The sequence below is a fragment of the Canis aureus genome, chromosome 12 (assembly GCF_053574225.1).
Source record: "Canis aureus isolate CA01 chromosome 12, VMU_Caureus_v.1.0, whole genome shotgun sequence".
Classification (NCBI taxonomy): Eukaryota; Metazoa; Chordata; class Mammalia; order Carnivora; family Canidae; genus Canis; species Canis aureus.
The window spans coordinates 26,980,372-27,004,275 of NC_135622.1; the positions used below are offsets into that span (position 1 = coordinate 26,980,372).

Consider the following 23,904-nt stretch of genomic DNA (forward strand, 5'->3'; position numbering starts at 1 on the left):
TTTTTTTTTTTTCTTTTTGGAAACCAAAACACTGCTATTGTGAATCTTTTGTGCAGAACAGGAGGGTAACTGTGTCATGCAAGGTCTACTAATTTAGATGTTAATCACACTAAAAGATACCTTCACAGCAACATCTAAACTGGCATTTGATCACACAACTGGACTCCTGAGCCTAGTTAAGTTGATGCATAAAACTAGCCATCACAAGGGCCGAATTGAGGGCCTGAATGATGGGGGAATTGACCCTATGTGAGGTTGAGGTATGGATCCCCAGGTAGGGTTTACTTTATACAGGTTATAGCTGGGTCTTAGGAAATTGCTCATGCCAAGAAGCAGTGCAGAAGGCACATGGACACCCATAGAACACCCAGTGTGCCACCTCATAGAGTAAGCATCAGATATCTGCCCCACTCAGAGAAAAGATTGCAAAAGTATCAGTAGCTGGACTTGTAGTATGTCTGAAGCCACAGTAACCTATGCCCTCCTTACCATGACTACGTGTTTGGGTTATTAAGGAAATTCCATGCCTGCCCCTCCCTCTGCTCAAGAATGGACAGCAGGACTAGGGAACTGGATAAGAAAAGTTTTCTGGTACCCAAGCAACCCTGACCTAACTTCTCAAACCACTGGATGGAACTAAGTTTTCTTGAAGGCACCTACATATCATTAATTGGTTAATTTCACACAAAATAGAAATATTGAATTGAAAAAAAAATAGAATAACTAAAATTGGGGATTCAGATTTCTCCTTGCTCAAATTAGGGTCCTGCATGTCTCCCCGAGAGAGTAAATTCTGGGCATGTCTTCCAGCTCTCTGGTCCTTGCACAGCCCTGGAAACCAAGTTAAAGTATTTGCAGCATCTCAGACATTTGCAGGATAAAAATGGCTTTAGAGCTTGACTTTTCTGGTCAGAGATTTTATAAAAAGTTGGGCCCAAAGTTCTCCACTTTCTTTCTGTGCCTTCTCATTCTTTCCCCCATCCCTTGCTTCCTCCCATTGTTTGTTTGTGTCTCAGCATATTTTATTGTTTCCAGGGTTATTGATATGAAGAACCAAACTCATCATTTCTGGGAACTGAACCCACTTAAAAACACTTTTGAATTTAAAATAGAAGCTCTTCATTAGCTCTTGTAGCACTTTGTCATTGTAGAACTTCTAAATTTTTCTAAGAGCTCCTAAGTTGATTTTTGTTTTCTATTTTGGTGATATTTTTGGTTCTTTAGATTTACATTGGATACTTTCACAACCCACTGCTCATAGGATTTGCTCCTTTACTCACAGATGGCTTTGCATAGGCCCCTCCAGGTCCTGACCAGCTGCTTGGGTTTTATTAAAGGGTCCTTTGCTAGGTGAGCTGAGCTACATCGGGCAGGCAGGCAGGGACAGGAAGATGGTGTCTCAGAGGCAGGTCATCATATTTCTGTTGCTGTGGGTCTCAGGTGAGAAATTTAAAAGTGCCACAATCCTTTTGGAGTAGTGTCATTTTGGAGTTAAATTTTTTTTTTTTTTTAAAAGATACATTGAGAAATACTGGCTATTTCCAAAATAGACCCAATTAGGTGCTGACATGTAGGACCATTAGAAAGCATGTTAACAATGACATATTTCAGAGTGTCTGTGATAAAGTGTGTATGTATCATCATTATCTATTTGTGCTTGCAGGTGTCTGTGGGGACATCACGATGACTCAGTGTCCAGGCTCCCTGGCTGTGTCTCCAGGTCAGCAGGTCACCACGAACTGCAGGGCCAGTCAAAGCGTTAGTGGCTACTTAGCCTGGTACCTGCAGAAACCAGGACAGCGTCCTAAGCTGCTCATCTACTTAGCCTCCAGCTGGGCATCTGGGGTCCCTGCCCGATTCAGCAGCAGTGGATCTGGGACAGATTTCACCCTCACCGTCAACAACCTCGAGGCTGAAGATGTGAGGGATTATTACTGTCAGCAGCATTATAGTTCTCCTCTTGCAGTGTTTCAGTCTCGCACACAAACCTCCTCCCCAGGGCTGCAGGTCAGGGAGGCTTTGCTGCACCGGCTGCTTCCTCCTGGCCAGCCCTGAGCATGTGCTTCCCTAGCTGCCTGAGAAAAGTCATCTCTCCTGACTTACTCCTTGGAGGCTTTGTAAGGCCCAGCAGAAAATGAAGGGAGTTGGGTTTTGCTGCACCCTTTTTGTGGGAGATAAGTGAAGACGAGTGCTTGAAGCTGTCTTGGGGGTGTTGTCAGGAGTTCCCAGGTTCCCTGGGAACCTGCACATTTCCCACTGCTGGCTGGCATGACTGAGTCAGTATGGTCTGTGTCTAGCCTCTGGTGAAGGGGCTCGTGAACTTTACACCCTGAAGTATCTGTTCTCCCTTCCTGCGCCTCTTTGACTCTGGGACATTTCTCTTTTTATTTCCTTTATCTCCTTTCTTCACTCCTATCACTGTCCACTTCTGGGCCTTCCCAGTATGAAACCTTTGAGCTTTCCTATCAGAATCCCCACATGGAAGGTAGTACCCGTCTCGTTTTTTCCTTCCATGGGCCCTGTTCTCCACCTTTCTGGGCGGTGTCTCTGACATTCGTTTCTGCTCTATCTCCTTTCATACCTCCCTTCTTTCTCCTCTTCATTTCTCCAAGGCATATTCATTCTTGCAAAGGCAATTCTCTCATTCTTTTTTCTTTTAGATTTATTTATTTATATATTTGAGAGAGAGAGAGTAGAGGTGGGGACAGAAGGAGAGGGAGAGAATTTCAAGCAGACTAACTGTTGAGTGCCAAACTTGACCTAGGGCTCGATCCCACATGCCTGAGATCGTGACCTGAGCCAAAACCAAGAGTGGGACACTCAACCGACTGAGCCCCCTAAGTGCCCCAAATCTCTCATTCTTTAACCCTGTCTCTTGAGGAACACGGGGTACTGTTCCTCAGCACCTTTTCTCACCATTTGTCACCTTTTTCTTTAAAGTCATCCCTTGGGCATTCAGTTCTAATCTTGTGACTGAAGGAAATAACAGCTCTAAGTGTGTAACTTGAGTTCCTTAGAAAACATTTTATTAACATGTCCATTTCCATGTGAAAACAGAAAAATTCCAAGCATCTTAGTATTATTTCTTCGCCTCTTTCTGAAATACATGGGTTGATAATGAACTTTAGCTTTGGGCAATACCCCAGCAAACCTGGTCAGTGCGCTACAAATACTCTTATTTACAAAACAGCTGCTCATAATAATTAGAAATAGATTTCAAGGATTGATATTAAGAGACCCATATCATTCATTATTCAAGATATGTTTTCTGAGTGCTTCCTGTGTGTCAAGAACAAAGACATCTGCTTTTGTCCCAGCTAGGAGAGCCAGACAAGAAACAACAGCATCAGTAAATATTTACTATGTTTTATTGGGCGTGTTATAAAGAAAAGTAAAGAGAGGAAGAGAATAAAAGCTGGCTGGGGTAAAAGTGAGTAGAAATTTAAAATCAGATGATGTATTAGTTAACTACTGTCATGTAATAAATCAGCCACAAAATGCAGTGGCTTAAAATGTTAGCATTTTTATTGCTGTCATGTTTATTGGTTGGCTGAGTAGCTCTGTTAATATGCGCCAGGCCTGATTGATTGTGGCTGGCTTGCTCCTATGTTTAAAGTTAGCTGACAGCTCAATTGGGTGCTCCTGATATAGAAAGGCTCACATGTCTTTCATCTCTTTCACATTTTTGTGTTCGGCTGACCATTAGCCAGGGTTGTCTGGGTGACTGGGCCTCCTGTCTTTCATCATCTGACAGGCTAATCCCAACCTTCCATGACAGTTAGCAGGGTCCTGAATGAGAAAGTAAAAGCACATAAGACATCTTGAAGCCTAACCTTATTATTGACACAATGTCCCATTTGGTGTGTTCTAATGATTGATGCAGTTGATCCCATTGAAGGAGAGGGCAAATAGGCCCTAGCTCTTGATTCAGAGGAACTGCAAAATTACATTGCAAAAAGTATGGGTAAAGGGAGGGATAAAGAATGGGGAGTCATTTTTATAATCAATCTACTACAGATAGCCATGGAAGGCTGCACTGAGAAGGCATAACTTAGTATTTTAATGTGAGAAGGAAGTGAGCCATAGAAACATTTCCAGGCAATAGAGTTGTAATGGTTCTAGTTAGAGGAAACAGCACATTTCTTTCTTCTTTCTTTCTTCTTTCTTTCATCTTTCTTTCTTTTCTTTCTTTCTTTCTTTTTCTTAAGATTTTACTTATTTACTCATGAGAGACACAGAGAGACAGGCAGAGACATAGGCAAAGGGAGAAGCAGGCTTCTCACAGGGAGCCTGACATGGGACTCGATCCCCAGACTGGGATCATGCCCTGAGCCAAAGGCAGGTGCTCAACCACTGGGCTACCCAGGCTTCCCAAAACAGCACATTTCTGAGGCAGGACTATGATCAGCATGTTGGGGAAATAGAAGGAAACTAATATTGCTAACATGAAATGTACAAGGGGGAGAGTGGTGCAAATGAGATCAAAGAAATAAAGAGGAAGCTACCTTATATAGGACTTTGTAGGCTTCTCTAAGAATTTGGCTTTTATTTTGAAAGATGTGGTAAGTGGAAGAGTTTTGAATAGAGCAGGACATAATTTGATACATAGTTTAACAGGATCCCTTTAGGAGGCAAGACTGGAAAGATGGCAATTGGGAGGCCATTGTTGTCATCCAGGCTAGAGAGGATGACAGCGTGGGTCTGTGGAGGCAAGGAGTGGTATATTTTGAAGATAGAGATAGCAATATGCTGATCATTTTGAGAAGGAGTGTGAGAGAAAGAGAGGTCTCAAAGTGACCCCAGAGTTTTTCTCTGAGTACTAGAAGGGTGGGGTTGCCATCTGTTTGTATAGAGAAGACTGTGGGAAGAGTGGATTTGGGGAGGAAGATCAGGAATTTGGTTTTAGACATTTTAAGTTTGAGATGCATATTAGACCTCTAAGTGCAGCTGTCAAGTACGCCACTGGATATAAGAATCTAGAGTTCAGGGAGATAATTGCACTGGGGCTTGGAATATGATAAATGATAGAATGAGCATTGACTAGATCAGAGGCTTAGGGGCTGAGCTCTGAGGCAGGGGAGATGAACAGGAACCAGCAAAGGAGTCTGTGTAGGAGGAGCAGCATGGAAGGCCAGTAAGATAGTGTGATTCCCTGTAGCTCAGAGCCAAAGATATATGAAGGAGGAGGGTGTTATCAACATGTTAAATGCTGCTGCTGGGTCTAGTGAGATGGGGACCAGCATGTGGCCATTGGACTTGGCAATGCAGATATCGCTAATGACCTTGAGAAGGGCAATTTCAATGAGATGGTGGAGGTAAAAGCTTGAATGTAGAAAGTTCAAGAAAGAATATAAGATCTGGGAATGATGACTCTAGACAGCTGTTTCAGTGAGCTTTATGGTAAAGGAGAAAAGTGAAACAGACTATAACTGGAAGGAGATGCGATGACTTTAAAAGGATGCTTGCGTACTGATGGAAATGATGCTAAGGAGAGAGCACTGGTAATTCAGGAAAGAGTGAGAAGTGCCAAGCAATGCCATTGAGGAGGTAAGAAGTATGAGAGAGTAGCCTCAGATGGGAGGGCTGGCTGCTTCTCTACAGTGCTGGGAAGGAAGGCAGAGTGTGGCAATACCCATATCAGCAGGTCAGAAGATGAATGGGCAGCCCAGGGATGTTCTCCTCTGAGCCTCTCTCTTATAGGAAATAGGAAGTAGGGTATTTGGCTTTCAGTCAGGATGAGGAGGAGCAGTTAGAACTTGAAGAAAGAAGGAAGGAGAAAGACTGAAGACTGACTAGACCAGGGAAATGAAGTATGACTGTGGGGCAGGATGAAGGGTCCTCAAGAGATTCATGACCATGAATCAAAGTTGGAGAAGTCAGAATTGCTGTGTGGTTTTCTTCAGCAGGCATGGGGAGGTTTGGGATTTTGCTACATGAAATGAAATAATGGAAGGCCAAGGAAGTTCTTGTGTATAAGGGAGCCATTATAATGAAGGATCATAGAAATTGAACTGTAGAAGGGGGGAAATGAGATTATGAGGGGCTTAGGGACAGAGAAAATGTGGAAAGGTCAATAGATTTATTAAAAGCTAATTTTCATACAACAGTGAACTTATGACTCTCGTGGAGATATAATAATGATGAACACATGTTATTTGACTCACCTGATGTGAAGGAACTAGGAAGATGTAACTGGTTAAAAGAAAAAGTCAAAACACACAGATATATATGAAGTAAAGGGATGAACTGCAGATAGAGGCAAAGTGATTTTCCAAGGTGAGATAAGAAGTCAATCAAATCATTACTAGACAGGACAGAATCATGGATCTATCAGTTACCAACAATTTATAATGGCTTGGAAGATAGCTCAAAGACAATGACCACAGGTAGACTCTGATAACCTGGAGAGGTACACTACAGACGTGCTGGATTTTCCATGGAAACACGACATATATTTTTCCTATAGATTTCAGGTCTTATCTAATGAAAGCTAGAAATTACTGGCTGTGGCATATCCAGTGGAATGAGCTTCAGAGCTCTTAGAAGTGGCCAAGGCTGAGATGCTCAACATCTTTTTTTTTTAAAGGTTATTTATTTATGTATTTGAGAGAAAGAGAGAGAGCACGCAAGAGAGAGCAAGCATGAACAAGGGAAGCGGCAGAGAGAGAAGTAAGAAATAGACTCCTGCTGAGGAGGAAGCCTGAGATGGGGCTCAATCCCATGGCCCCTGGATCATCATCTCAGTTGAAGGCAGATGCTCAACTGAATGAGCCACTCAAGCACCCCTGAGATCCTCAACATTTTAATGATGGAGAACTTGTCATTATTTTCCAATGATGTGTCAAGGATGGCCATGAGAGTGAGAGTAAGTGATCAAGACTGTGGGGAAGAGACAATTGGAGGAGGATCAGCCAAACAACTGAGAGAACAGGATAATGAAAGGATTCTATATGAATATATTGAAACCACCAGGAATTGCCACAGGCATGTGAGAGGCTCTAGGAGGTGGGAACTAAAATATTCCAGAAATGAGGAGAGATTTTGGGGCTGGTGTATGTCTGCAATTAAGAGTGACACTGATGACATAGCCTACCTATATTGATTTCAAAGATTGTTCTTCCACTTTCTAGCTCAATCTAGAGGTGTAGAAGTGGCTGAAGAGGGCAACAGGAGCTCCCCAAGAAGGCTGCAGAAGAAGCACAAAAGCCCAGGGAGCTTTTAGAAGAGACACAGGCTACCATGCAGGTCAGTGGTTCAGGAGGTGTAAATTGGGGAGAAGATTTTCAAGCGCTGAGTCTTTTATCTTTCACATCTTTCATAAATTTGTTTGCCACTCTCTTATAATCTACTTTGCTGTTCTTTTTAAACTTAAAACATTTTTTAATGATAAAAGGAACCTGTTCTTTGCTCCTGGTTTTGTACTGGAAGACTTTTTTTTTTAATGTTAAAAATGTGTTGGGAAAAAAATAATGTGCATTGGTACTAGCACAAGGATAGACTGAGATCTAGTGTTTTCTCCTTCATGAGATGTTTTCTCTGGGATATAATTTGAATGGCAAAGTAGGGAAATAGGGATGCTCAGCAGATGGTGACTATAAACTCTCACCTAGATAGGACGTTCTGCGTGGGGAAAGCAGTTGGACATAATAGGAAGGGTGGTCGGAACCTGAGTTGGAGTTCCAACTGGAGAGGAACTCCTCTGGAGAGGCCCAGATCGGTGCTGACATGACTAGCCCAAGGCCCAGAGAGAGGTCTGAAGTCAGATTTAAAGGAAGTGAATGGAAAGATAGAGAAAGATAACACTTTCAAAGTGGAATCCTAGCTGCAGATTTTAAAATGATACCAGGTCAACCTTTCCCACCCAAACCACCCCCTCAACAAAATCAAACAAACAAATGAACTGCATCCATAATAGTGGCTAGTAAGTGAGAAGCAGCTGGGACCCCTACCCCTTGTCCAGTGTGATGGTTTATATTTGGGGTCCTGTCATTATGACAGTACATCCTGATGTTGGAAGACTATAGTTAGTCGTATTGTCTTTAGCTTGCAGGCTGCTGATGATGGTAAGAGTGAAGTTTGTCCCAGACCTGCTGTTACTGAACCAGGCAGGCACCCCATTAACTGAGGTGGAAGGGAGGTAAATGAGGACTTTGGCCTGTCCAGGTCTGTGCAGGTACAGGCTAAGCAGTGCTTCCTGGCCATGTGAGGAGGCTTTCACTGGGCCTGCAGCTGATGGAGACTCTCTCCTGGGCAACGGATAGGGACCCAGCAGCTTGGGGGAATGTGATGTACCTACTGGAGCCGGCAATCAGAGATGCACTGGGCTGATGCAGAGATGCTATGATTCTATAAGAGCCAGAGTGAGCCTCCCAAGGTGAGGCCAGAGGCCTGTGTTGTTAGTGGCATTCATTTCCTGTCCCTTCCCATTATCACTCTTCTCAGGGAGCACAGGATTGCTTTTGAGGGAACTCTCAACTTGGGGACATTCTCTCACCTGGAACACAGAGCAGGAGCCTGAGGATCTGGGATGGTGGCATCATCTTGCTGCCTCTCACCCTCCCTAGGCTGCTCGACCCTGTCCCTAGAAAAGACCCGGTTATCAGCATCTGGCTATAGGGCTGGGCCTGTGATGGAGGCAGTAGGGGTGGGGGTTTGATGCAAATCCCCATGAAGAATGAAGGCAGAGATGGCAGAGTCAAAGGTTGTGGTGGCACCTGCTGATGCCACTTGTCAGCCATTCCCCTGGGCCACCTGACCTTGCCTGGTCCTACCCCTGACAAATGACAAACAACCAGAATTATTGGTTAGGAGATCATAAATCACATGTGGTTTTAGTCTGTTCCTATTTGGGGAATGCTGCTGGGAGCCACTTGAGAGGGCATTTTGCAGAAGACAAAGAATTAGCTAATGAGAGAGAAAGTGCTGAGGTGATAGGTAAAGGGCGGACTGTTGACCTGTGAGCTTGGATTCACACAGGTTTGTCTTCTGTGTTTTGTCATAGTGCCTGTATATGACACATTAATGATAGATGCAGAGTGAATGGAAGTGGAGCCCTGGTTGTGCTCCACGCTGAGTAAGAGTGACTCCTCCACCTGGGAGGACTTCGGGGGGTCACAACAGTGGTTTTCAGGACTGAGCAGATGGAGAGTCTGGTCTGATCCACACCAAGGCAAGTTCACTGATTAGTGTCAGTTTCCAGGCTTCACCAAAGTTCTGTGCTCACCCCTCTTACCCCCTCTAGGTCCTGAGGACATTTAAGGACTTGGTTTAAAGGCCATCTACTCAGTGGGGTCGACTTACCCTCCCCATCTGAACCAGGCCAGCCTGTTTCACTCTTTTCTCATCCCACGGCTTTCTCTTCCTGACAATAATCACAACTTGAAATACATTATTGTGGTAATGTATGAAATTTTAATTCTAGGGACTAAGAATGTTCCTGAAATAACTTATGTCCTAACAGTAGGATGGCCCCAGGGCACTCCCTCACATAGCATCTCAGATAGACTAGAAGGCAGATTCAAGAAACTGGTCCCCACATCCCTTGGGACATGCTTGAGCTACACTTAGAAATATCTGGTGACCCCAAGTCCCACAGGGTGTTCTGAGAGCAAGTGTCTCCTGTGAGCATAATCTTAAGCTCTTCTGAGCTGATTTGCATGTTGTCATTAGACAAAGCTCCAGGGTGCTCTCAGCATCCTTAAAGGCAGCTGGTCAGGGCCCCTGAGGAGCAGCCTCTAGTCCAGCTCTCCAAGATGGGGTCCGGAGCTCCTCTGCTGTGGCTCCTGCTGCTCTGGGCTCCAGGTGAGAGAGGGAGGCACAGGGAGAAACGTTGGGCAAACTCACTGTGGCCACGATGTTTTAGGTGTCTCTAGGTCTTGGTGGCTGGAAGCATTTGGTATAGTTTTCCAGTTGCCTAGTTAGCTTTTGTTTTCTGATTGTTCAGAGTGATGTCTGTGACTTTGACTCCAAGGGTCATCAGTGCTGTGGGTCTACGCTAGGATGCTCTCAGTACACCCATTGTGTTTATCATTCCAGGCTCCACTGGGGACATTATGCTGACCCAGTCTCCAGCCTCCTTGACCATGTGTCTCCAGGAGAGAGGGCCACCATCTCTTGCAGGGCCAGTCAGAAAGCCAGTGATATTTGGGGCATTACCCACCATATTACCTTGTACCAACAGAAATCAGAACAGCATCCTAAAGTCCTGATTAATGAAGCCTCCAGTTGAGTCTGGGGTCCTAGGCAGGTTCAGTGGCTGTGGGTCTGGGACTGATTTCAGCCTCACAATTGATCCCGTGGAGGCTGGCGATGCTGTCAACTATTACTGCCAGCAGAGTAAGGAGTCTCCTCCCACAGTGCTCTCGGCCTAAACAAAAACCTCCCCTGGAGGCTGCTTACTGAGGCTCAACTCCCACAGATGTTCCTCCTCATGACCCAGGGTCTCTGGATAATTTGGATAAAAGGGTCAGACTATGAAAGAGGAAGATCTCAAACTGACACGTGGCTGTGTATGTGTTTTTCACATACCCTGTTTTCTAATTTAACTATCATATGTCTACAGCATTACTATGTTTACACATAAAAATTCTTCCCTGGTTGTTTAGAAACCTATGAATTGTGATGTAGTTATCTGTGCTGTTTTGGTTCAGATTTCTCCATCTCTGGGTCTTTCTCAAAAAATAGTTCTCCTGTCCTAGGTATATTGACTTATACCTGTCCATTTTTCATGTCTTTTTTCTATGATACTCACCAGGTACCTGGCTAAGGTCTTCTCTTGTTTTTTCTCTTTTTCTATTTTCTGGAACATTACAGGTTGAGTGGACTCCAGAGGCCTGAGTGTGCACAGTGACAAGGATGGAAGTGTGAGTTTTCACTTCCCCCTCCACCCCTCCCTGGCTTCCTTTGGGCTTCTATATCCTCCCCTAGGCGAGCAGGGGAAACAGTGCTCTGTAAAATTTCTGTCTGTTCAGATTCCTCTTAGTTTCTAAGTTTGTAACACTATTTCACAGCATAGAAAATTTTAGTGTTGTATTAATTTTTTAATTTCCACAACAAATTAGCACAAACTTAGTGCCTGAAGCAACACACATTTATCATTGCACAGTTTCTAGGATTCAGGTGTCTGGGCAGGGGTTTGGGTGGGTCCTCTTGTCAGGGTCTCCCAGGATGAAACCAAGACTCCATTCTCATCTGGATGCATGAAGAATCTGTTTCCAAGGTCATTCATGTTGTGGGAAGAATTCTTTTCTTTGTGACTATCTGACCAAGGGTCCTGGCCTTTGGTGGCTATAGGCTGGAGGTCACATTAATGTCACAGAGGTCACTCAAAGTTCCTGCTATGTGAGATCCTTACTAATAAAACCAGCAAAGGGAAATCCATCAATAGGGAGGGCTTAGTTCCTCCCTTAAGGGTTTTGTCCTGATTCAAGTGAGGTCCACCCAGCATAATCTCCATTTTAATTAACTCAGAATCAAGTGATTTGGGATGGTAATTACATCTGTAAAATCTCTTCACCTCTGCAAGACGGTATGGGCTAGAAGTAAGTCAGGATCTGCTCACACTGAATGGAAGGACACAAACGCTGGGGTGTAGGCATAAGGGGTCACCCTAAGGTCTCTTTGCTACAACTACATGGGGTTTTTTGCTTATTTCCATTCTCTTTGTCCCAAATGGCTCCTGTGCCAAGGACATCAAATATGAAAGCTTCCCAGGTAAAGGATCATGAACAGCATTAGACCAACCCCTCAAAGCCATGTTTCTATTTTAGCTTCTCTTGTTTCTTCTATTACTTCTCAAATAAGGAAATAGTCAATGTTTCCCTCAGTCTATGGTAACTTTGTAATAAATTGATAGACAAATAATATTAGAAATGTAATTTGAAAAAAATGTCTGAATTAGAAAAGAAAGAATCATCTCAAATCAGTGACCTAAGCTTCTATCCTAAGAACTTAGAAAATAAAAAGCAAACAGAATCAAAGCAGGTAGAATGAGGGAAATATAAAAATTAGAGTGGAATATATATTCTAGTTCCTCAAAACTTAGGATCCTTTTAATACCATCATGGGGTGGAGAGCTGAATGTATTGTCAGACTAATGAGCCAATAGCTGCGTGTCCTTCAAAGAAAGGCGGTTTGGCCCAACGTTATAGGCGGATTTTCTTCTCTAGATGGAACCAGTGCCTATCATTCATGGTATATCCTTAAGTATATTTGGGTTCTAGATTACACACTCGGGTGCTAGGTTCCCCATGCTTTGGGAGTTCAGAGGTATTTGCAGAGACCTTAATGAATGGACAAGGTCTCCATTGAGCACCTGCCAAAGAAAGAAGAGGCAGACCTGTGGGGGTTGGGGTTTTCTGATGGAAATTAGGTACAGTAGATTCTAATCATAGAAGAAATTCACCCCCCACACTGCCCCCATAGAGCTTTCTTTGCTAATGTGATTGAATGAAGCTTGTCTGGACAGGAACCCCTAAGTGATGCCCTGGACCAGATGTACACACACCTTGCAAAAGCACTAAGAACCTTCCCTCTCGGATGCTCACCTAACTTTTACAAGTGGAAGGATCACATGGACTTAAAAGCCAGGAACTCCTCACCCACACCGCATCAATTTGCATTTTCCTCTGAAAACACAAAACTCTCAGAATTGTTTTTAAGAGACATTCTTATAAGAACAGCTATTTAGCCTGTGACAGGGCTCAGCCAACATAGTGGGCTTTATGGCTCAAATTCCCAGTGTCTTGCTGCTCAGTGTCACAGGTAAGAAAGGAGGGAAGCTCAAAACTCAGAACCTCTTTGCCATTGGAGTTGGAGAGTCTAAGACAAGCTTTTTCTTTTCTTTTCTTTTCTTTTCTTTTCTTTTCTTTTCTTTTCTTTTCTTTTCTTTTCTTTCTTTTCTTTTTTTCTTTCTTTTCTTTTCTTTCTTTTCTTTTCTTCTTTTCTTTCCCTTTCTTTCTTTCTTTCTTTCTTTCTTTCTTTCTTTCTTTCTTTCTTTCTTTCTTTCCTTTCTTTCTTTCTTTCTTTCTTTCTTTCTTTCTTTTTCTTTCTTTCTTTCTTTTTGTTGAGTCTTATGGTAAATTTGCATGTTACATGGTAGGAAGACCTTCTCTACCTTTGTTTCTGCTCACTTCTATCTCTTTCATCTCTCTTATGTGAACTTAGTTTCCAGTGGGGAAATAGTCTTGACCTAGTCTCCAGCCTCCCTGGCTATTTCCCAAGGGGACAGAGTCAACCATCACCTATGGGACCAGTACCAGTAAAAGCTCCAGCAACTTAACCTGGTACAAACAGAACTCTGGAGCTTCTCCTAAGCTCCTTGTTTACAGCACAGCAAGCCTGGCTTCTGGGATCCCAGCTGGCTTAATTGGCAGTGGATCTGGGAACTCTTTCTCTCTCACAATCAATGGCATGGAGGCTGAAGGTGCTGCCTACTATTACTACCAGCAGTAGGGTAGCTATCTGCTCACAGTGCTGCAGATAGCAACAAAAACTCCTCCAGCACCTGAAGGCCTGATTTCCCTCAGATACCGTGAGAGTCATGGACTCTGCCTCTGGGTCTGGGAGACTTTACTGTGGTTCCTCTACAAGGCTGAGGCTTAGCTGACTATAGGAGACACTTGGCTTTCAGAGGAAAAGAGAGGAACAAGGTCTGGGGATGAGTCAGTTCTCAATGGGTTCCAGTGTGGTGGCATCATGGGTCATGAAGGGAAAAGTGCAGGTGTGATACCTTTCCTCCAAACAGAGCATTAATATTTAGGTAGGTTGTTTCTTCAGATTTTGCTTCCTACACAGAATCAGAAAGTTCTGGGCTAGCAGAACTTTCCTCCTATTAAAGAAATTTGATAAGAAGCAGCAATCACACATCCCTGGATTATTATTGAAATGTCATGTTAAAAGGAAACAAGGGCTTTGAATGACACACTGGACCAGATGGACTTCACAGATACATCCTAAAGCAACAGAGTGCACTTTCTTTTCAAGTGCACATGGAGCATTCTCCATAATAGATCATATACTGGGTCACAAATCAGGTCTCAACTGGTACCAAAAGATTGGGATCATTCCTAGCATAATTTCGGATCATATGTTTTGAAACTGGAACTCAATCACAAGAGGAAATTTGGAAAGAACTCAAATACATGGAGATTAAAGAGCATCCTACTAAAGAATGAATGAGTGAACCAGGAAATTCATGAAGAATTTAAAAATTCATGCAAACAAGTAAAAATGAAAACACAACTCTTCAAAACCTTTGGGATGCAGCAAAGTTGGTCTTAAGAGGGAAGTATATAGCAATACAAGCCTTTCTCAAGAAACAAGAAGGTCTCAAATACTCAGCCTAACCCTATACCTAAAGGAGCTGGAGAAAGTACACCAAATAAAGCCAAAACTCCAGCAGAAGAGAATTAATAAAGATTAGAGCAGAAATCAATGAAAGAGAAATCAAAAGAACAGAATAGATCAATGAAACTAGGAGCTGGTTCTTTGAAAGAATTAATAAGATCAATAAACCCCTGGCCAGACTTATCAAAAAGAAAAGAGAAAGGACATAAATAAATAAAATCATGAATGAAAGAGGAGTGATCATAACCAACACTGAAGAAATACAATTAGAAGAACATATGAGCAACTGTATGCCAACAAACTAGATAAGCTGGAAGAAGCAGATGCACTCCTAGAGATGTATAAACTAGCAAAACTGAAACAGGAAGAAATAGAAAAACTTGAATAGGCCCATAACCAGCAAAGAAATTGAAGCAGTCATCAAAAGTCTCCCAACATATGAGAGTCCAAGATCAAATGGCATCCCAAGGGAAGTCTACCAAACATTTAAAGAATAATTAATATCTATTCCAAAGTTTTTTCAAAAAATAGAAATGGAAAGAAAACTTCCAAACTCTTTCTATAAGGCCAGCATACCTTTGATCCTCAAACCAGACAAAGACCCCACAAAAAAGGAGACTTACAAACCAATATCCCTGATGAACATGGATGCAAAAATTCTGGGCAAGATATTAGCCGATAGGCTCCAACAGTACATTGTACATCCACAATCCATTGTGGATTATTCACCACGACCAAGTGGGATTTATTCCTAGGATGCACGAGTGGTTCAATATCTGCAAGTCAATCACTGTGATACACTACATTGATAAAAGAAAGGATAAGAACCATATGATCCTCTCGATAAATGCAGAAAAAGAATTTGACAAAATACAGCATCCTTTCTTGATTAAAACTCTTCACAGTGTAGGGATAAAGGGAACATACCTCAATATCATAAAAGCCCTATACAAAAAGTCCACAGCAAATATCATTCTCAATGGGGAAAAACGGAGAGCTTTGCCCTTAAGATCAGGAACACGATAGGGATGTCCACTCTCACCACTGTTATTCAACGTAGTATTAGAAGTTCTAGACTCACCAATCATACAACAAAAGAAATAAAAGGCATTCAAGTTGGCAAAGAAGAAGTCAAACTTTTACTCTTCGCAGATCACATGATACTACCCCAAAATTGCTAGAACTCATACAGGAATCCAGCAAAATGGGGGGGGGGGAAGGCGGATATAAAATCAATGCATAGAAATCAGTTGCATTTCTATACACTAAAAATGAGACAGAAGAAAGAGAAATTAAGGAGTCGATCCCATTTACAATTGCACAAAAAACCATAAGATACCTAGGAATAAATCTAACCAAAGATCCAGAAAGATCTGTTCTCAGAAAACTATAGAACACCCATGAAAGAAATTGAGGAAGACACAAAGAAATGGAAAAAAAGTTCCATGTTCATGGATTGGAAGAACAAATATAGTTAAAATGTCTATGCTACCTAGAGTAATCTATACATTCAATGCAATCCCTATCCAAATACCATTAATTTTTCTCACAGTGCTAGAACAAATAATCCCAAAATTTGTATGGAACCAGAAAAGACTGCAAATAGCCAAAGGAATGTTGAAAAAGAAAACCAAAGCTGGGGCATCATAATGCTGGACTTCAAGCTCTATTACAAAGCTGTAATCATCAAGACAGTATGGTACCGGCACAAAAAGAGACACACAACATAGATCAATGGAACAGAATAAAGAACCCAGAAATGGACCCTCAACTCTGGTCAGCTAGTCTTCAACAAAGCAAGAAAGAATGTCCAATGGAAAAGACAGTATCTTCAACAAATGGTGTTGGGAAAATTGGACAGCCACATGTAGACGAATGAAACTGGACCATTTTCTTAGACCACACACAAAAATAGATTCAAAATGGATGAAAGTCCTAAATGTGAGACAAGAATCCACCAAAATCCTAGAAGAGAACACAGCTTCTTGCTAGATACGTCTCCAAAGGCAAGGGAAACCAGGCAAAATGAACTATTGGGACTTCATCAAGATAAAAGGTTTTTGCATATCAAAGGAAGCAGTCTTACAAAATCAAAAGGCAACCTACAGATTGGGGAAGACATTTGCAAATATTTCATCAGGTAAAGGGCTAGTATCCAAAATTTATAAATAACTTATCAAACTCAATACCCAAAAAACAAATAATCCAGTTAAGAAATGGGAAGAAGACATGAACAGACATTTCTCCAAAGAAGACATACAAATGGCCAACAGACACATGAAAAAATGCTCAACGTCGTTCAGCATCCAGGAAATACAAATCAAAAGTACAATGTGATACCACCTTACACCGTTCAGAATGAACCAGTCAGGAAATTATAGATATTAGTGAGAAAGGGAAACCCTCTTATGCTCTTGGTGGGAATGCAAGCTGGTGCATTCACTCTGGGATACAGTATGGATCTTCCTCAAAAATAGATCTACCCCCATGACCTAGCAATTTCACTACTAGGAATTTATCCCAAAGATACCAATGTGGTGATCCGAAGGGGCACCTGCACCACATTTATAGCAGCAATGCCCACAATAGCCTAACTATGGAAAGACCCCAAATATCCATTGATAGATGAATGGATAAAGAAGATGTGGTATATACACAATGGAATACTACTCAGCCATCAAAAAATGAAATCTTGCCATTTGCAATGACATGGATAGAACTAGAGGACATCATGCTAAGCAATATAAGTCAATCAGAGGAAGACAATTATTTTATGCTCTCACTCATATGTGGAATTTAAGAAATGAACCTGATGATCATAGAGGAAGGGAAGGAAAAATAAATCAAGATGAAATCAGAGAGGAAGATAAACCATAAGAGACGCTTAATCTTAGGAAACAAACTGGGGGTGGGGTGGGGGAATGAGGTAACTGGGTGATAGACATTAAGAAGGACATGTAATGTAATGAACACTAAGTATTATATAAGACTGATGAATCACTGACCTCTACCATTGAAACCAATAATATACTATATGTTAATTAGTTGAATTTAAATTTAATTTTTTTTAAATTTAATTTTTTAAAAAATGTTAATTTATATTAAAAATTAATGAATGAAAACCCCCTCCTCTTTTTCCATTATGAATTATAATGTTGACATTATTTTTAGAATACTTGATTAAACCCTAAGTCCTATAGCAGCTGGCAGAATTAATCAAAAGAAAATTATGTTATAAAATGTCCAGGCTGGCAGATTTCTTACAATACTGTGCCTGGTGTGCGTTTCCTACTTACCTTTCCTGAGATGATAAAACCCACCAATAGCAGGTGGGGTAGCATCCTTTGACAATGGACCCTTTAGTTTGGTCTAATTAAGACCTGACTGTCCCCAGAGTCTTTTCTAGGCACAAGGCCAGGACACAAGGTCCCCTCTGAGCAATTTTCACTTTTCTTTTCATGAGATGCCTGAGTCTAAGTGAAGGCTCCTAGAAAGTGTGTGATTTAGATGACCCTATGCCCCATTTTGGGTCACTGTGTGTGGTAGTCAGAGGACCTACGACCACAAACAATAAGAAAGTGGTAGAAAGAGAAAAGAAGGGAACTCTGGCAAAGCATTTATATCCTATATTGCACTATTACTGTGCCAGTCAATGTCTGACAACCAGCTCTCCAGAAAAATAAGTTCTGGTTTGTAGTATTTGCCAATTTCCATAAATGTAGTTAAATACCTAACACACTTGATAGAACAGCTCTATCAACTCTTGATAGAACAAGAGGAAAACGATTAAGGATTAGAAGACATAATACCAACCAACTTGAATTGATTGCTAAAGAACAGTAAAGCACGAATGGAAAATGTGTATTTTTGTGGAGAGGACATAAAACATTCATGAGATGAACCATTCCCTGTGGCATAAAACAAGTAAGTAAACATAAAAGTATGGAAATTTTACAGAAAATGTTCTTTGACAACAAAATAATTAAGTTAGAAACAGTAACAATAAATTATTCAAAAACATCCTCAAATATGAAGTAATACCTTTCTCTATAGCTTATGGATAAAATAATAAATTGTAGTAATTATAAGTGAATATTAGATAATCAGATAATACCAAATATAACTAAATGATAAGGAAAGCACAGTGTGACAAAATTTGTGGGATGTTAAACAATACTTAGAAGGAAATTAATAGCATTAAATGTCTATATTTAGAAAGAAAAGACATTTATTTATTTAATATATATATATGTTTAAATATTTTATTTATTTATTCATGAGAGACACACACACACACAGAGGCAGAGACATAGGCAGAGGGAGAAGCAGGCTCCATGCCGGGAGCCCAATGTGGGACTGGATCCTGGAACTCTGGGATCATGCCCTGAGCCAAAGGCAGATACTCAACCACTGAGCCACCCAGGCATCCCTAATACATATATTTTTGATTAAACTCAAGTAGCCAACATAAAGTACATGGTTTCAAATGTAGTGTTCAATGATTAGTCAGTTGTGTATTTATTTATTTATTTAATATTTTTTACCAGATAAGGAATATAGTCAGTGATATTGTAATATTATATGGTGACAGACTTGACCATAGCATCATGTATAAACTTGTTGAATAACTATGTCATACACCTGAAATAGTATAGCATTGTGTGTCAACTATGCACAAACAAAATAAAAGGGGAAACATTTAAAATTGATGATCCAAACTTCTACTGTAAGAATCCAAAGGAAAAAAAGTTCTGGTCCCAGATGGTGGTATAGGAGGCTCCTGAATTCATCTCCTGCCGTGGACACACGGAATCTACACTACACATGGGACAGCTCTCACTGCAAGAAATCCAGAAACTAGCTGAGGACTCCTACACATTGGATTAAAGAGGAAATACCCAAACTGAAATGGATGCACAAACCTGGGGCACATTCTTGCCATAAACTCTACCCCTAACACGACAATATACCATTGGAAGGGAACTTGTAACTCCCTGCTTCTCTCTGAAGAGTGAAGAGTTTGGACCCAACTTCTAGCCCCAACTTATAAGACTTCCACCTGAGGAACCACCCCCAAAACACCTGGACCTGGAAGCCAGGAGGGCTTGGAGACCCACAAGATAATAGTAAACAAAGGAATATATCTTAATGAGCTATCTGCTCAGGGCTCAGCATTGAGGGAGCAGACGGAACCACCCACCTCCCAGTCCTACCCTCCAAGAGGCCTGCTTTCTTATCTTAAAATTTAGCTGCTGCCTGAGGCTTAGGCTTCTAATTTAGAACACATCTAGGGGCTGACTGCATTCCTCCCCGGAAATAAGGGAAGCCTGTGTTTGAGCTCTTTGCATTTTCTCTCTGTCCAGTCCCAGGACCCTGGTGCCTCCCTGGAAAGAGCTTGTGCACTTGTCTGACACCATGGTTTTTATGGCTGCCATCCAGACCAGTACTCCTTGATCACCTGGCTCTGGTGGCCAGCAGGACTTGAGTTCTAGGACCGACAGAGCTATAGCAAAGAGACAAATAATTTTTTTGTATTATATATATATATAATATATATATTATATTTTTTATAGGAGTTTGATGCCAACATGTAGCATAACACTCAGTGCTCATCCTGTCAAGTGCCCCTCTCAGTGCCCGTCACCCAATCACCCCATCCCCCTGCCCACCTCCCCTTCCATTACCCCTTGTTTGTTTCCCAGAGTTAGGAGTCTCTCATGTTCTGTCACCTTCTCTGATATTTCCCACTCATTTTCTCTCCTTTCCCCTTTATTCCCTTTCACTATTTTTTATATTTCCCAAATACATGAGACCATATAATGTTTGTCCTTCTCCAATTGACTTACTTCACTCAGCATAATACCCTCCAGTTCCATCCACGTTGAAGCAAATGATGGGTATTCGTCGTTTCTGATGGCTGAGTAATATTCCATTGTATACATAGACCACAGCTTCTTATCCATTCATCTTTCGATGGACACTGAGGCTCCTTCCACAGTTTGGCTATTGTGAACATTGCTGCCATAAACATTGGGGTGCAGCTGTCTCAGTTTTTCACTGCATCTGCATCTTTGGGGTAAATCTCCAGCAGTGCAATTGCTGGGTCATAGGGTAGCTTTATTTTTAACTCTTTGAGGAACCTCCACACAGTTTTCCAGAGTGGCTGCACTAGTTCACATTCCCACCAACAGTGCAAGAGGGCTCCCCTTTCTCTATATCCTCTCCAACATTTGTTGTTTCCTGTCTTGTTAATTTTCCCCATTCTCACTGGTGTGAGGTGGGATCTCATTGGGGTTTTTATTTGTATTTCCCTGATGGCCAGTGATGCGGAGCATTTTCTCTTGTGCTTGTTGGCCATGTCTATGTCTTCCTCTGTGAAATTTCTATTCATGTCTTTTGCCCATTTCTTGATTGGATTGTTTGTTTCTTTGCTGTTGAGTTTAATAAGTTCTTTATAGATCTTGGATACTAGCCCTTTATCTGATATGTCATTTGCAAATATCTTCTCTCATTCTGTAGGTTGTCTTTTAGTTTTGTTGACAGTTTCTTTTGCTGGGCAGAAGCTTTTTAACTTGATTAAGTCCCAATAGTTCATTTTTGCTTTTGTTTCCCTTGCCTATCTTGCAAGAAGTTGCTGTGGCCAAGTTCAAAAAGGGTGTTGCCTGTGTTCTCCTCTAGGATTTTGATGGAATCTTGTCTCCCATTTAGGTCTTTCATCCATTTTGAGTTTATCTTTGTGTATGGTGTAAGAGAATGGTCTAGTTTCATTCTTCGGATGCAGTGATATTTAAATGTTTCCTCTGACATTTGTTGCAATGTGTGGGTATAATACATGAAACTGAAAGTAGCTCCATAATTTGCATATAATTCAAATCACCTGTTTAATGCATTCTATCACTGTCTCTTCAATTACAAAGAAAATAATTTAAAAATTGTCTTAGTAAAGACAAAGATGACCTACTATCTTCTTCATATCATGTCTCTGAAAGAGTTAAAAAATTGCCCTTTGAAGATCTGTGGATTGTTTATGTCAAGTCATACTTTGCCCATGGTGATACATCCAGCTAAGAGAAGAGTTAGAATTTGGAGTTCATTCTGTCTGACTTCAAAGTGCTTGGCATGAACTACTATAATACAGTGTGTTTACAGTAAGTCACAACTTTCCTTATTTTCTTATTTTATCTTCTCTTTGTGTTATTATTTTCTGTGTGATCAGTACTTATTTATGACATTGTGATGACCCAATCTCCAGTGTCCTTCAACACAATGTTCTAGTGTTTGTAAAAGAGAGATGAATCATAAGCAACTATAAACTGGTTATCTGGCTACCTTAAGCATTCAAACAGGCTCTAAAGCCTTTCTTTCATCCTAACTACCACTCTGACCTCTGGGGTCTGGTGTGGATTCAGGGACAGTGACACGGTGCAGATTTCTTCCCAGCCTGGATGTCAGTGTCAAGTGTTCCTGTCTGTAGGACTGACCTTTCTCCCACGGAGCTGCAACCTCACACATGCCTCCTCTGAGGGTGATTAGCTGCCCTAGGCTGACTCCCAGATTTTGGAGGCAATGCTCTGATTTTGTGAAGTTGGGGGTTTTTATTAGAATTACATGTTCAAGCACTTTTCTATGTTTTCCTTGAAGATTAGAGCCAATATACTTGGTTTCCTCCCTTTATATTTCTCTCCAAAGCAAGGTTCCAGGTCATTTTCCAGACTGCTGTTTCCTTATTTCCCAGTGGATACTCCCTGATGATTCTCATAAAGTACTGATGTGGAAGGCTCCTAGATTGTGGCTTTTAAATTTTCTTTTGTTTCATTTTACAGTGACCTAATCATTGTATAATGGAGGGGTTTGGAAATTAATGCTCTTAGGATTTTGGAGGAGCAGACAGGCCAAGAGAAAAGTACATTTCTACCTGAAACTCTAGTATTTTGCTGTCAAGACCAGTCTGGAACAATGCCTGAAGCTGCAAAAATACCTGAGCTTTGCTCTCTCTTTCAATGCTGGATGGAGGAGAAAACAAGCAGAGATGGAAGGGAGAGAGCAAGTGGTTGAGGGAAAGAGTATACTCTCTATTAAGCAATCTAGCTGATTGATCATTAAGAGGATTCCAGAAAAGAATGTGGAGAAAAACTTGAATACCCGAAATTGTCCACACTCCCTGCTCTCTTCTACTCTTATCCCAGCAACTAAATTCTCAAGGATTCATTAATCACAACCTATGAGCACACTCAGGCTCAATTCTTGGTGGTGCTGGGGGAAGGTAATGATGCAATGTACCCGGATAGTTGGGGGGAAATGAAGAGGACTGCAACTCTACAATATTTTGATAAAAAAAAAATTTGGTTGATCAAACACATAAAAATAAATAATGTCCAAGGAAATGACATTTCAGTGAAGGGCTATGTTTACTGAGAATAGCCAACGAGAAGGGGCAGCAATCCACAATGCTACAAGGTTTTACAGAAGTCACTTCTACTGTAAGGTGGTCCAGCCACCAGTCCTTGATTTTCCATATCTCTCAATGATTTTCGCAGTGTTTAATCTGCAGCCTCTAGAGTTATGTATGTGTCAAGATCTCAGTGTGTAAAGTGGCAGCAGAACCCTTCAAGTCCTCCCGCCCTCCGGGCCCGAAAGAAAGGGACTAGCAGGATCTCCTTGTGTCAGAAAAGCAGGAAGAATTTTTATTGCAAAGAACAAAATTTCAGTAGCGATAGAGTTGGGGGATGAACAGTAGAGGTGTAGTGGGGAAGTCTTCCAGGTCCTTATTCTAAGCAAGTGTTTCTAATCTCTTTGTGCTTGGACCTCTGTGAGGTCAAATATAATCTATCATGCCTTCTTTAAGAATGTTTTTAAAAACAAAAGTAAAAGGAAATCATGGGAATAGTTAAGGAAACCACTTTAATTCAAATGCAAATATCAAAACATTAAAAAACTGTGACATAGTGGGATCCCTGGGTGGTGCAGCGGTTTGGCGCCTGCCTTTGGCCCAGGGCACGATCCTGGAGACCCAGGATCGAATCCCACATCAGGCTCCCGGTGCATGAAGCCTGCTTCTCCCTCTGCCTATGTCTCTGCCTCTCTCTATCATAAGTAAAAAAAAAAAAAAATTAAAAAAAAAAAAACTGTGACATAGTAATGTATTCTTTATTAATGCATGAAATAAAAGGTCCAGCTGCAAAAATAAAATTACTGTGTGTACAGACATTATCCAGTGTATAAGGAGACAAATCACAGACTGGTAGAAAATATTTGCAAAAACACCTATGACAAGGGCTGTTACCTTAAATTTACAAAGAACACTTAAAACTCAACAATAAGAAATAATCCAATTAAAAATGGGCAAAGAAATGAACAGACACTCATCAGAAAGGAGAAGACAGATATGAAACAAGGCACAGAAAAGATGTTCCAACATTATGTGTTGTAATGGAAATGCAAATCAGAGATGCTATTCCACACTTATTGTTGTGGCCAAAATCTAGAACACAGCTCCAGATGCAGGTGAGCATGTTGAGGGACTCGAACAGGCATTCCCTGCTGCTGGAAATGCAAAAA

General features: G+C 41.4%; 2 gene segments (V, D, J or C); one reads left to right on the forward strand and one right to left on the reverse strand.

Annotated features, from left to right (window-relative positions):
- The window catches only part of LOC144280819 (immunoglobulin kappa variable 3-11-like), a 76,538-nt gene that overhangs the window by 51,428 nt on the left and 1,206 nt on the right, over positions 1-23,904 (forward strand). Inside the window, 3 exon segments of the V gene segment in view lie at positions 1,664-1,920; positions 7,131-7,245; positions 10,813-10,862. Coding sequence covers positions 1,664-1,920; positions 7,131-7,148 — 275 coding nt within the window.
- Positions 1-23,904, reverse strand: part of LOC144280817 (immunoglobulin kappa variable 2-29-like) — a 51,029-nt gene that overhangs the window by 24,411 nt on the left and 2,714 nt on the right.